Source organism: Spermophilus citellus, assembly GCF_964194105.1.
Source record: "Spermophilus citellus genome assembly, chromosome: 18".
NCBI classification, from domain to species: Eukaryota; Metazoa; Chordata; class Mammalia; order Rodentia; family Sciuridae; genus Spermophilus; species Spermophilus citellus.
Window position 1 is genome coordinate 18,053,912 of NC_138200.1, and position 14,847 is coordinate 18,068,758.

General features: G+C 54.4%; 1 protein-coding gene across 4 annotated transcripts; it reads right to left on the reverse strand.

Moving 5' to 3' along the window:
• Window positions 1–2,280: 2,280 nt before the first annotated feature.
• Window positions 2,281–14,773, reverse strand: FXYD5 (FXYD domain containing ion transport regulator 5). Of its 4 annotated transcripts, none has more exons than XM_081274330.1 (10): window positions 14,388–14,763; window positions 13,708–13,768; window positions 11,819–11,899; window positions 10,962–11,018; window positions 9,100–9,216; window positions 6,669–6,743; window positions 5,819–5,848; window positions 5,664–5,738; window positions 2,566–2,611; window positions 2,281–2,464 (listed from the first exon to the last, which is right to left on the reverse strand). In XM_081274330.1, exons 2-10 carry the CDS (start codon window positions 13,766–13,768, stop codon window positions 2,428–2,430), a joined length of 579 nt encoding a protein of 192 aa, XP_081130456.1. In that variant the 5' UTR covers window positions 14,388–14,763; the 3' UTR covers window positions 2,281–2,427. The 4 variants fall into 4 exon arrangements, with proteins under 4 accessions (XP_081130456.1, XP_081130454.1, XP_081130457.1 ...); XM_081274328.1 differs by having other exon boundaries at window positions 14,447–14,762; XM_081274331.1 differs by lacking the exon at window positions 14,388–14,763 and adding an exon at window positions 13,962–14,031.
• Window positions 14,774–14,847: the final 74 nt, after the last annotated feature.

The following is a 14,847-nucleotide window of genomic DNA, read 5'->3' on the forward strand; positions in this document are numbered from 1 at the left end:
ATGACTGAGCCCAGAGTTTGTACACTCTTGACCTAAGGCTTGAGTGAATGGGCAGTACCCCTGGGGAAGTTAGCATCGTCCACAACGCTCCACTCTGGGAGGGGACAGGGAAGATTTGTGCTGGGCACACTCCCAGGTCCTTCCCCATGTGTCTCTCTCCCTGGTTGATTTGAATGCGCGTCTTTTCATCGTTGTCAACCGTGACCATGAACCTAACAGCAATCATTGCGCTCTGAACCCTTCTGGCAAATCATCCAACTCAAGGATGATCTTGGGGGTCCTCAGACCCACATGGGTACCAGAGATGAGGGCAGTCTCAGGCCTCCCAACCTTGCAGTGTCTGGGTGGTGGGTACTGACCACACCCGAGACTCGATGGTCTCCCTGGCCCAGCCCTCGATCAGCATCTTCGTATCCAGTTAGGACACAGCGAGACTCTGACTTCATTAGTTTTCATGAGATTCATCTTTATGGGTGTCTTCTATTTATATCAAGCTATATTGATTTCCTATATATGATTGTGCCTTTTAAAATAAATTTATTTAAGTTAAAAAGGGAATTGGTCTTTTTTTAAAAAGTGATGAATAATACAGGGGGTGTGTGAAAATTGGCAAAAGAACATGCAACAACTGAAGATTGGGAAATAATACCTCACAAACATCCCACACGCTGGTGTGGCCGCCCAGCTGGGGGCACATGTGCTGCCAGCAATTCCTGGGGTCAGAAGCGGTTTTCCCTTCCCCCCCCCACAACCTGCAGCAAGCCCTTCTCTGGTGATTTTCATCTATTTATTTATTATTATTATTATTTGTATCATGGATCGAACCCACTGAGCCACATCCCCAGCCCTTTTTATATTTTATTTTGAGACAAGGTCTCCCTGAGTTGCTTAGGGCCTCACTAAGTTGCTGAGGCTGGCTTTGGATTCCTGATCCTCCTGCCTCAGCCTCCGAAGCTGCTGGGATTACAGGTGGGAGCCACTGTACCTGGTGTTGCTTTTCAGTGTTTTTAAAAAGCAACCTGTGATTAGAAAATACACTTTATATCATCACCATGATGTATATCGTTAGGTTAAGTCATATGAAATCACTCTTTCTGCATATCAAAACTATTTGAATGGTGACATTTTCAAATGGTTCAGTTTAATATGTATATGACTATAAATAGATCCAGATAGATAGATAGATAGACAGATGACATTCCCTACTGACTGGGGTAGGCATCTATTCTGATTAGTAGGTGGTGGATGTCAATTACAAAATATTTTTAGTATCTCTCATACTACCTGTGTAGTCTTCCCTTGGTATTCAAAGGGGGTGGTTCCAGGACCCTCTGAGGATTTGAAATCTGTGGATGCTCAGATTCCTTATATAAAATGGTCTGCAAATATATATTATGTATATATTATTTGCATATAAATATATTTTGCAAACATATTATTTGCATATAATCTATGGATACTCCCACCCTAAATCATCTCTGCACTACTCATAATTCCTAATGCAATATAAATGCTGTGTAAATAGTAGGTAGCTACACTATATTTTTGAGGAAGATCATGAAAAGAAAAAGTCGGATATTTTATTTTCTGTGACTTCTTTCTCTCCCGTCTGCAGCTCGCGGCTCAGTAAACTGACTTGGTGGCTGAGCCGTCTGGGACCTGGATCTCTTTCCTCTCTTGACTTTGGCTGGGGCCGGATCCGGAGCCCGGGGTGGAGGCGCCTGCCTGCCGGCCGCACCTCCGAGGCCCGCCCTGGCCTGACGGCTGAGCCCCTCCCCAGGCTTCGGAGGCCGCGAGCCTTCAGGAAATCCTGCTGCAGATTGTGTGCCTGGTCCACCGGCTCTGGGTCCCCAGGGGAGCCCCCTCCAGGGCCTGCAGGGCACTCGGGGCAGACTCAGCCCTGCGTGCAGAGGTCATTGCGCCCAGGGGAGAGTGGACAGAGTGCAGGGGCAGGCGGAGGAGTCCCCACTCGCGTGTGAGCCTCCTCGAGGTGCAAGAGGGAGGCACAGGGGGTCGCCAGGTGTGGGGGTGTGCATTTGTGTGGGGGGGAGCTGGCCCTGGACACCTGGACCAGGACAGGGGTGTTACATGGATCCTGTGGGACTCACTGGCACGGTCACCCACCACCTGCATCTCCCCCGGGCCACGCCCCTCCCTCCCTTCCCAGCCTCGACTCCGGAGCCCGGAGCCCCCGCCCACCCCTTACTTTCCCTCCAGAGTCCCCAAGGCCAGCCTCGCTTCTCACTCCCGCTGCCCAGTGGCACGATCGGAGGCCGCGGGGGTGGACCACGTGCTTTATTTTTGTCCCAACAGAGCGGGTCACTTCAGGGGCGGTGCCCAGGGAGCCGGCAGCCCCCGGGGCGGCAGCGAGCAGGTGGGACTCGGGGGTCAGCCCAGGTCTGGCTCCGTCCATCGGGGTCTTCCCTCTCAGGCGGGGCTTCTTCTACTGACCACTCTGTAGGCTCTTGGAGGGGAGGGAGGGAGGAGGCTGGGTGCCAGGCACTGGTCGGGGCTCGCTCCTGGAGTCCCCGTGGGGTTGGTGGCCCCCACTTGTTTTGGACTCACCTGCGTTGATGCCGGCACAATTGGGACAGCTGCCTGCACTTGCCACCTGTGAAGGCAAAGGAAACGCGCCATATTGATCCTGTGTGTGCTCTGGGGACCGGGGAGAGGCTGGCGGATCCTCCTCGCAGGAAGCACCCAGGTAGCTCCATAAATAAGCGACAGAGACAGGCATGGGAACAGCCCAGGGAGGAGCTCCCCCCAGCCCCCAAATGGACAGGCCCTTGGAAAATGCAGACTATTTTGTGCATTAGGGATTCATTTACCTACTGTGTTCCAGGTACTGATCAGGGCGCTGGAAATATAGTGGGGAACAAGAAAGGAAGAAAAAAAAATCCCTGACCATATAGAGCTGGCTTTTCTAGTAGGGGAGACCAGCAAAGAAAAAAATCACTAAGTCAAATGTATAGATGGTGCTATAAAGTAAAAAAAAAAAGGACTCAGTGAGGCCCAGGAGTTGGGTACATCCACATGGACCTCCCTGAAGATGGCATGGCCACCAAGGAGGTGACATCTGGGCAAAGACTTGAAGGAGGTGAGGGGGAGCCAGTTGGATATGTGAACAGTGTTCCAGGCAGAGAGAACAGTCAGTGCAAAGGCCCTGTGGTAGGACCGCTTGGATAGGCTCAAGGAACAGGAAGGAGGCCAGAGTGAGTAAAGGGGGGATCTTAGCAGCCAAGGATGACATGAAAAAAGAAACCTGCTCCCAGCTGCCACTTTGCCTCCCCCAATCCTCCCTTGCCTCCTTTCCTCTCTCTGGCTCACTCTGCCCCAGTGCCACCGACCTCCTCCTGCTATTACTGCAACAGGCTCCCTCAGTCCTGCCCCCGGGACTTTACACCTGATGCTCCCTCTACCTGGGTTTTTTTTTTTTTTTAAATCATCTTCTCATCATTAGGACTCAGTTCCAGTTCCTCCTCCTCAGAGGTGCTCCTCCCTGGCTCTCCATCTTGGTGCTTGATAGACATCTTTTTCTCTTTGCACTCTGCTCATTCCGGCATCTACTTGCTTATCGTCTCCCCATCAGCCTTGAGCTCCCAAGGACAGGGGTCAGGGCTGCTTGTCACCACTCTGCCCCCAACATCATCCAGCCCAGATCGGGCATAGAGAAGATACCCCAAAATATTTGTCAGTGGAAAAAAAATATGTGGCCCCAAATCCAACACCCAGTCTCTGCCCTCGCAGACCTGGGTCCGGGCCTTCCCTGATTCCCATGTGCTGTGCGGCCCTGGACAGAGGCCAATTCTGCCTTTTCTTTTTCTTTTTGGTACCTGGGATGGAAACCGGGGCACTTAACCACTGAGCCACATCCCCCAGCCCATTTTTGGATTTTATTTGGAGACAGGGTCTCACTGAGTTGCTTAGGTCCTTGCTAAGTTGCTGAGGCTGGCTTTGGATTCCTGATCCTCCTGCCTCAGCCTCCTGAGCCGCCAGGATGATAGGCGTGTGCCACCGTGCCCGGCTCTGTTTATTCTTATTAGTGTCCTGCCGCCCAACTTCAGGCAAAAACGGTGTGTCTGTGTCCATCTTCCTGATGAGCAAGGTGGATGCGAGAGGCCTTTGGCATGGGTCCTAGAGCTCAGCTGAGAGACTATAAAAGGAGCAGCCCTTGTGTTTTATTGCACACACAGAATTAAAAAAAAAAAATTTAAATCAGCCTCTCTCTTTATTAGCCCCCCTTTGCCCCCCTTCCTCACCCAGCCTGGGGCCCCAGGAGGCGCATCTGACAGGCCACCTCCCCGGGGCCGGCACCCTCAACCTCAGCACTAGCAGAGGATGGGGTGGGGTTGGTTGCCGCATCCCTCCACCTGTTACAGGGAGGCCGTGGCTGGGCCCTCTCCCTGGGGCCACTGCTCCTGCCAGAGTCCCTTGCTGTGTGCTTTGGACATGTTCTGAGGTGTCCCTGGAAAGGTTCATGTGTCAGAAGCGCGGTCCTTGGTGAGCCAGTATTGAGAGGCTTCGGGACCTTTAAGAGGTGGGTCCCTGGGGGTGTCACCTTCAGAAGGGGTGAAGTGACGCTGATCTCTCGGGGGTCAGCAGTTCTCCAGAGAGTGGGTTGTAATAAAGAGACGAGAAGGGCCCTCCCACCCTCACTTCCTGTTCTATCATGTGATCTCTCTTCTCACCCACACTCCCATCATGATACTGTCCACCATGATGGGATGCAGCCAAGTGGCCCTCACCAGAGGCCAAACCCATGTGGCTGCCTGATCTGGGATTCAGCCTCTAAAACTGTGATAAAAATAAACCCCTTTTCTTTGTAAGTACCCCCACTCAGGTATTTTGTTATGGCAAAGGAAAATAGATGAATACCTCTTCTTTTAAACCTTCAGTTAACCTTGTGAGGGTCCATCTGTCACTTGTCATGACCCTGACTGTCACAGCTGCCAACGGGTAAGCATGGGAAGATTTTATAGAAACAATAAGCTCTTGAAAAGGTCACTACTCTGCAGCTCCAGGCCCCTATTCTAGTTCCACTGGGTGGCTGTGGTTGCTTTGGGGGTCATCTGGTCCTCCTCCACCTTCTCCCTACCCAGTCTTGTTCACCCCTTGTTCCCTTCCAGGTCTGTGCATGGCTATGTTGACTAAATGGCCCCAGTTTCCTAACCCTCCCTCTCCACGTCCCTCTTCCCTGCAATCTGACTCTGTCTCTCCCTCCCATCAACAAGGGAAGCCTATTTTCTGACCTCTCAATGAAGCCAGCCCTTGTGACATGCTTTGATCCACAGAATGTGGCAGAAGTGACAGTGGCCAGTTCTGAGCCTGCAAGCCGTCACCTCACAGAGTCTAAGAACACGAGGTGAAGGATCAAGGGGTCCCTAGAAACACTGCTCCCAGCTCCCAGTAAACAGGCACCACATGCATGAGTCAATACAGCCAGAAGAACCGCCCAGCTGAGCCCAGCCCACATTGCCCCGTGGCAGCCACGGGAGCCAAACAGATGCTCCTCTCTACACCTTGCTCTCCAGGGAGGCTCAGAGAGCTGCCTGGTCCGGAGCAGCCATTTCCAGGGACCTTCAGGAACCTGACCTTCAGGTGCAGTGCGGGTCAAAGCCTCCCCCAGCCCGTCTTGGTGCCCTCCTGCCATGCCCCGTGCTCACTGGTGAGGATGATAATGCCCGTGATGAACAGCACAGCTGCCACCAGGAGTCCCCGCCTCCGGAGAGTGGCCTCATCTACAGAGAGAGAGGTGGAGGTGGACGATCAGAGGGGCCTCTGGCTTTCCTTCTCCCACATCTTCCCAGGGCGGACTTACCGTAGTAGAAGGGGTTGTCCTCATCCAAACCTGGAAGAGACAGACAAGGCACACGTCATAGTCTGGCGGAGGCTTGTGGAGTGAAGAATGAATGGCAGAGTCAGGGAGCAGATCCACCTGGGTCTCTCACTCAGCCCTTCTGTCCTCACAATGAAACCCACAGTCCTCACCAGGCACACGATCTGGCTCCCACCACCTCTCTGAGTACCCTCAGTTTTCTCCTGAACCTGCTTTATTTTTCTGGATAGCAAAGTAAAACCACCTGCTATGTATTATTACGATTATTATTTGCTGTCTTCCCCCGCCCCCAGAATGTCAGCCCCCTGAGGTGGAGATTCTGTCTGTCTTGTTAGCTGCTATACCCCCAGCTCCCAGAACGGTGCCTGCCACACACAAGTTTCTCAATGAACCTCTGCTGAATTAACAGAGGAATGGGCTGAGTGGGCCCAGCCTTTCCATGTGGGTTGAGTGGGCAGGAAGTGGAGGACAAGATTGCCAAGAACCAGAGCTTCCTGTGGACCCGAAACTGATCTCAGTCATGTGAGCAAGCTCAGCGGAGACCAGAAGAACCAGCCGGCTGAGCCCAGCCTGTCTCTCAAATTGCACCATCGGGAGCTAAATAATCGATTGCCTTTTCAGCCACTGCGTTTTGGCGTAGTTTGGATGCACACACCTTCATCCGTTGGTTCAGACATGACCGTGCCCCCCCCCCCCCCGCCCAGGCTGGGAGTCATTCACTACCCCCACAGGTGTGTACTGAGGACGCCTCTGTCCTGAGCTCGCTTTAGAGACAGGAAATGCATAGTAACTGGGAACCGACCGTCTCTGGTCTGGGAAGGGAGTTACTGACCTGATGAGCTGGGGGTCAGGGGGTCCATCATGACATCTTTGCTTGGGGATGGCCTCCCAGTGAGCTCTGTGGTGCCTTTGGTGGGAGACAGACAGATGGACATCACTGCAGGCCCCAGATGGGGAGAAAGCTCTGCCCCAGTCTCTGCACCTGGTGTAGGGGCACAGGTGTCCCACCCTCCACTGCAGGGACCATAGCATCGGTCTGCACTTGCTGGTCAAAAACAGCTGCCCCAACCCCCTGCAAGACACCATGAGGCAAGAACCACCCCTGAAGCCTTGGCCCTGCCTTTGACGTTCCCTTTAAATGAATGAATGGAGCCACTTTCCAACTGTGTGGCTCCGGCTTCCGAGGGGCTGGACTGTCAGGTGCTCTGCTTCAAAACTACTTTTCTGACTCTGCGTCTTATTTCTTCCCTGATCATTTCTGACTTGTCTTCTCAGGTGGGTTATACCCTCCTGGGCAGGATAAAGGACCCCCCGTGAGGCACTGGCAGCCCTGTGATAGCCCAGGACCCTGGCTCAGCCACCCTGCACACACAACATCTCCAACATCCCCCAGAGTCCAGTAGGTTCTCAGACACAAAGTCAATCCCCCAAAGAAAAGGCCTGCGTCCCCACCCTAGTTATATATGGACCCAGCACCTTTATTTTGTGTATTATTTTTACGTGGTGCTGAGACTCGAACCCAGTGCCTCCCATGTGCGAGGCAAGTGCTCTACCGCTGAGCCACACCCCTAGCCCCCACCCTGGCTCTAGGAAGCACCCACCACCCCACGGTTCCCCCAGCTTTTCAGCACCTCGCCCCTTCAACATGGCCTGACAGATGATGAGGGGATCCTGGGGAAAGCCTGGTCCAGGGGAAGATGTGAGCAATAGAGAGCCCCCTCCCCCTCCATCTAGTCCCACGGTCCTGACCCGTGCCTGCTTGTGACCTGGGTTATGACTAGGGGACCCCCATCTGGTTCCTCCCTGAGAGTGACGACTCTGAGGGACAGCAAGCCCCTGACCCCCAAGGTCGCGGCAGTGCAGCCTCCGGGAGGTAATTAGGGTTTGATGAGATCCCGAGGGTGGGACCGGAGGCCGCTGGCTTCCACCTGCACAGACCTGGGAAAGACACGGCTAGAAGGTGGCCATCTGTGACCCACACGGACCCTGCTGCCACCTCCATCTGGGACTCCCGCCTCCAGGACCGTGAGAGAGAAATTCCTGCGGCTCAGGCCCCCCAGTCTGTCATCCTTTGTCATGGCCACCAAAGCAGACTAAGTCACAAGGGGAGCTAGGAAGCTGGGGGCTGGACTCGGGCAGAAGCCATGTCCCCACGAGGTGCAAGAGAGAGGCCAGGATGGAGGAGGGAGAGGCCCTGGGCAACCCTGGACTTGATGACCCCGTCATTGCTGCTGACTTCTGTCCCATGTCCCAGGGTGGAGGACTAATACCCGGAGGAACCCAGCCCAGCGAAGGCTCCAGAGTAAATTAAATGATCAGCTGGGAAATGCAGGCGCAGCTGCGGTCTCCCAGAGGGGCCCTTTGGTGCAAAATGGAAAAGCTTCATTTCCCAAGAGACTTTATTTTTGTCTGTGGTGAAAGTATTTCCATAGATTCTGTAGGAATGAGATATTCTACTGTCACCACTAGAAAATCAGAATATTTATGAAGATGGACAAGGGAAATGAGGTGACCCGGGAGGTGGTGCTCTTGTGCAATGCTCAATCTGTACAACTGTGTGCCTCTCAGCCCGAGTGGCCTAGGCTAACCCTAACCCTAACCCTAACCCGAATGAGGGTCAATTCTGGGCTTTGGGCTGGAGTTAAGGAGAAAGAAATTCTCTGTAGATACCGAATTATGAGACCAAAAGGAAAAAAAGAAGGAGGACAACACAGTCAAGAGCAGGAGCGATTCAGTCTTAATGACCGTGCTTAAGCCCCTTGATCCAGCTATGCCTGAAACTGTTGACCTCCAGATTTCATAGAACTTACATAGCTAATAAACCTCTTTGTTTTAATTGGGTGTTCTATATTTTGCAACCGAAAAGTTCCTTCCCTCACAGGGGGAGAGTGCACACAAAGGGAGCATCGACAGTCAGTCATATCCCAGCACCAGCCTGTGAGGGGGTGCACAAAGGAGGGTCACCAGCTCCACTGTTTTGGGGAAATGCTGCCTTCCAGAGGCTGCCTCGCGGGACGTTTGGTGCAAATGAGCTTTTATGGAGGTGCTGAGAAGTCTTGCCATCAAGATCCGTGTTTAAATTTAACTCAGAGTTCCCTAAATATCTTTGACTACACACCAAAAAAAAAAAAAAAATTTCCTTTCCTTAAAATTAATTAGCAATTCCCCAAACAGGTGCTTGAGACTCGTACCGTGGGAGATGCTGACCTAGATAGGGAATTAAGCAAGAGCTGGAAGTTGCTGCTCCCAGTCCCGGGCTCTACCTTCCTTGCTGCTCGTGAGCGTCCCTGGGTCTGTCACGTCCATTCCTGTCCCTGGGTCTGTCACGTCCATTCCTGTTGGCTTCTGGGTCTCGGTCCTGTTCTGGCTTTGTGTTGTTTCTACTCAGGTCAGAAGAACAAAGAGGGGAGGATAAGAACTGAGTGAGCCGGGTGTGGTGGTGCACGCCTCTAATCCCAGCAGCTCAGGAGGCCGAGGCAGGAGGATCACAAGTTTGAGGCCAGCCTCAGCAGCTTAGCAATGCCTATGTGGTTCAGTGGTTAAGCACCCCTGGGTTCAATCCCCAGTATGAAAGAAAGAAAGGAAGGAAAGAGAGAGGGAGGAGGGAGGGAGGGAGAGAAAGGAAGACCTCAGTGAGCCCGCGACATGCAGGTCTATAGAATTGTATCTCCTTCCCTCCATCAATTTGGCAAAAATCAAAGGTGTCAATATAGAGTGTCACTGTGGGGCCAGGCAAGGGGAGCTGTCTCTGCATGTAGCCAATGGTGTGGCCATTTGAGGATGCAACTTTTAAAACAAATTTAAATGTTCATGACCTTTACTCCATAGCATCCTGGATCAAAGCCCTGGCTCTGGAGCCAGATTTCTGGACTCCAATCTCAGCTGTGGGTCTGTCTTGCTGTGAGACCTTGAGCAAGTTGCTCTGAGCCTCTGTTTCATTATCGGTAAGGTAGAGATAATGGCACTTTCTACCTCAGGGTTCAGTGAGGATGGTGCATGTAAATGCTGTGTTTGCTCAAAGGTAAGAGACAAGGCTGCTCATTGTGGCACCATATGTGGCATAAAAAAACGGGAGCAAACAATGTGAGCATCGGGAGGTGTGTGCCTATATTCACTGCAGCCCCGGCACACTGGAATACTAGACAGCAGAGAAGAAGGGCAGCATGAGTTTTTACGATGTGAGAACAACTTCCAAACATACTATTGCTTTAAAAAGACAAAGCAAGGCTGGGTACGGTGGTGCATGCCTGTAATCCCAGCAGCTCAGGAGGCTGAGAAGGAGGATTGCGAGTTCAAAGCCAGCCTCAGCAATGATGAGGCGCTAAGCAACTCAGTGAGACCCTGTCTCTAAATAAAATACAAAATAGGGCTGAGGATGTGGCTCAGTGCCCCTGAGTTCAATCCCCAATACTCCCTGCCACAAAAAAGACAAAGCAAGTTGCAGGACATTCATGTGATATACTTTAACTCATAGAAATACACCAACAGTATATTTTCTGTAGTAATTTCCATGTGATATCATAGGATCAGGGAATCACCCCTAAAGTTAGCTGTGGGGCCTCCCAGAGATGGAAAAAGAACAAGGACGGGTTGGGACGGGTTGGGGCAAGTTGGCAAAGGGATTTAGTCTCACGTCCTCTATTTTTATTCTTTCCAAGGATAATGTGTTTAGGTACTACGTGTCAATAATCATTCACCAAAAAAATTCAGGGGCACTCTTTGAATTATGTTATACTCCAAGAAAAAGTATAAATAGTTTTTGAAAAAATTTAAAAAATAGATAAAGAGAGGAATAGAAGAAATGAATCGGGTTGGCATACAGGGAGCGTCTGTGGGGCCCTGGTGGGGCTCTGTTCTTTGGTCTGCCTGGGAAGCCATGCAGGGGTTCAGCTGGCCACGGCGTACCTCTCTAGGTGGGTGCTTTGCTTGGTACACGTAAGACTTCACAATGTCCAAAGTTCCCTTTGTTTTGTCTTTAAAAAGTGGATGGATGGGAGGCTGAGGCAGGAGGATGGGAAGTTCAAAGCCAACCTCAGCCACAGAGGGAGACCGGCTCAGGGAAAATAAAAGGGGGGTGCTGGGGACGCGGCTGCGTGGTTAAGGGCCCCTGTCTCCCGTCACTCACCTTCAGTAGGCTGGGTCCAGGTCTGAGGGGTGGACTGGACTTCCAGGTGGACTGAACCTGGAGTTAGGAAAGCAGGAGTCAGAGCAGAAGAGGAGGAGGAGTGAAGGAGGCCAGGAGCCAGATCCGGTTCCCGCAGCAACTGCGTCTCGATGTCAGGGAGCGGCCTGAGTCTCCTGCAGTGCTTTGGAGGTGCCCGGGTCTCCCCGGATCCCAGCACCCCTCCTCCTGCACCAGCCACCCGAGTGGTTCTTCAGGGGACGAATGCTGCTAGTTGGCTTTATTGGGACTCCCAGGTCCTGTCTAAAGAAATTTCCCAAATACCTCTGACCACCAACCAGCACCCAGCTGCCTCGATCAAAGCCCTCTGGAACTTTCTTTGGGGACCATCCTTCCCGGACTTTTGGACCACTTTTTTCAGAGGTGCTGCCATCAGTCATGGTGGCCATTGACCAGGGGATGCAGGCCCACCAGTCAGCTTCCTGTGCCTGCAGCCATGATGATCAGCTCATAGTTGGGCACATGACCTGAGTCTGACCAATGACAGTTCTGGGACATCTGGTAGATTGGGGAGGTGGAAATTCTCTTGTCTTTGGATTCTTAGCAGTCCTCTCAGGGCCATGTTGGCCCGTAAGAAGATAAGCTGATGGAGAATGGAGCCAACCCAGAGAAAACAGAACCAAGAGGTAAGTTCTCGATGGCAACATTTGAGCACCTAGACCAAGCCATGCCTGAAGGTCTATCCTTAGTCTTTTGAGTCACATGAATCCATAAATTCCTATTTGGTCTAAGTTTGAGATTTGTGTTGCTGGGGTTATTGGCACTGATGGGGTGTTGACCGATCTGTCCTCTTTCCTCACCTGGGACTTGCGTCGGGCCATGGGTGCCCAAAATAGTTGGGTCCACTGTAGAAATGGATGTGGTCTCTTCCAACGTCTGTCCTGGGGAACCAAGGAGAGGTCAGAAGGGAACCTCGGGTCCCCCTTTTCTCATCTTTGCTTCCACCCTGCCCGACCTTCCCAGACCTTGGGGCCGACTCCAGAGGTCCTGGGTGTTGGAAGAGCCATCCAGCTGTGGCTCCTGGACGTTTTCAAGCTGTGTCAATGTCCCAGGACCCTCCCTCCACCCCGACTCCTCACCCAGGCCTGTAGGACGCTCTAGTAAGCCAGGAGCTAGAGGCACAGGTCCTGGATTCAGGACTCCCAACGCCTCGACGCTGTGTGACTTACAACCAGCGAACCCTCAGGGGTCTAGTCTGCAGGGCGGGGATAATGGTGAGATCTGCCTCACGGGGCTGCAAGGAATGAGACGGTGCCAGGCAAGTGCCCCCCACCGCCTGCATGTAGTTGGCACTACACGTGTCCACTGCCCTTGCCCGGCTCCAGCCTCTGCCCCTCCCTGGGTGACCTCTATTATCCAACATCCCCTCCTCCTGTGACCTAGATGTCACAGGAGACTCTCCCTGGCTCCTGCTCCTACGGTCTGTTCCCACCCACAGTCAGGGGGAGCCGGGGACCTCCTGAGTCAGATCACGATGCTCCCGGGCCTGAGCCCTGCACCTCACTCTGGGTAAAAGCCAAAGCCCTCACCTGGCCCATCATTCTCCACTCCCTCCGGCCCCCCAGCACCCCCTGAGCTCTTCTAGCAACTCTGCCTCTGCTCACCCCAACTCAGCCACTGACTCTTCCTGCTTCTCCCAAACTCCCCAGAGAACGTTCATCCCCAGAAACCTGCACGGCTCCCCCTGCTCTTCCAGCACCCGACCTCCCCTCTCCATGACCCCCTCTTCCTCTCTCCAACCTCAACCTGTGGCTGAGGTTGGCTTTGAACTTGCCATCCTCCTGACTCAGCCTCCACTCCATCCACTTTTTAACACCTTAGCACCCTCCTCTCTTTTCCCCAGAGCACTGTCACCTCCCAGCACATCATACAATTTACTGATTAGCCGGTTATTGTCTGTCTTTGCCCCCAGAAGCTTGCATGCAATGTCTTGTTGCACTCACAGCCATTCCCTCCATGCATAGAAGACCTGGTGCACAGTAAGTGCTCAACAAATGGCTGTGGTCTGGTTGGAAGAATACATGCTCATCCAGGAGAAGCGGGGCTCCTTTGGTGAAGCAAATGATCTGGATTCTGGCAGCGGTGGGGCCGTGGCAACCCCAGGTCCTCCACCCAGTAGCCTCTGGCACAAGGCACTTCTGCCCACTGTGCCTCAGTTTCCCCATCCATAAAAGGGGCACAGCAACATGTATAAGCAGAGTAGAAGTAAGGCCTCCATCAGCCCAGGTGGAGGCACCTGCCACACAGGAAGCATCGGCCATGGCTACTGCCCTGGAGACCCTTCTCAGGCAAGGCTGAGTGTTCTCCTGGCCCCAGCGTGACCCCTTTGCCTGGGAGCTCATTGTTAGGGGACCAGGGATCTGCTTTACTGGGAGCCCAGGTTTTCTGGCTGCCAAATAGAAAACGGATATCAATCTCCAGGCCAAATCCAACTCAGCGAGTTCTTCTTGGAGGTGAGGTGGAGGATGCTCAGCAGGACGGGCTCTGGCCAGACTCTCTGGAAGCAACCACCCAGGTCTGAGGTGCCCAAAGAAGGTGTAACCCCAGAGTGCCCAGGGATCTCTACTTCCTGATGCCAACTCAGGGGAGGGGGCACCATGAGGTGACAGGAGAGAGCAGCCACACTCTCGGGCCACCCACCCACCCACCCACCCAGCAACACACTGGGGGCTCCAGGGCAGGGTCTTACCTCTGGTGGGGAGAAAGAGGCCGAGGACGGTGAGGAGACACAAGCGGCCAGAGGGCGACATCTACGGGGTGAGTGGGAACCGGGGTCAGAGAAGCACGTCCTGCGGGGCAGCCCCGTTCTCTCCCTGGATCAGGACCCCTGGCTTCCAGGACCCCTGCCAGGGCTGACAGCAGCCACTGGGAGAAGTGGGAGGATCTAGAACGTGGAAGTACCAAGCGACACCCTCCAAAGAAAACAAGAAGCACCGGGCCAACCTGGTGTCCCAGCAGCACACAGGGCACAGGGACACCCCCAGAGCAGAGAAGCCCCTCCGTGCGTCTGCAGGCCGGCAGCGATCCTCACTGGAATGGATGGCAAAGGCGCAGGGCGGGCCGGGGTCTGGGGCAGGGTGATGGGGCCACTCTCTGAGGCCCAGGAGCCCGCAAGTAGTGGAAAGAGGAAGAGTGAGTAATGCCTCCTGATCGCAGGGGAAAAAGTGAGTTGGTGTTGGGCTGCGCTGCGGCCCGGGCGACCGAGTGCTGGGGGGATCTGAGAGGGACCGGTCTGCGAGCGATGGAGGCGAGCTGGGGAGACTGAGGCCGGAGGAGAGGAGGGAGCGGGCGTCTCGCTGGGAGAGGAGGTGAGAGGCGAGGGCGTGAACGGGACGCGGGGAGGCACCGCCAGGCCGGTCTGCTACCCACCTGAGCCCGGCGCTGGGCAGAGGGGCAGCGGCTGGAGGTGGATCGAAGGAGGGACTTACGTCAGCGCCGGGGGTCGGGAGCCCGCAGCCTGGAGGATGAGGACCGCGGCGGGAGAGGCGTCCGGGCGGAGGGTGTGGCCAGGGGAGCGCGGGCGGGCGGGGATCGAGAGGCCCAGTCATTTCCTCTTGGGTTTCCTGACTTCAGAGCCGGGTGGGAGCAGGAGGGGCAGGCTCAGGGCGACGTGGGGCTGGGTGGGCGGCGGGGCCGGGTCTCCGCCCACCCGCGCTGGCCTCGCGCGGGGACCGATGCGGGACCAGATGCGGGACCAGCTGCCGGACAGGGGCTGGCAGGTCGCGCGGGTGGGTGGGGCGTCTGGCAGAGGCGGGAGGACCCGGACGGCCCCTCCCGGGGTGTGAGGGAGGGTGCGAGGCGGAGGAGGAGGTGTCTGGGGCCGGGGGTG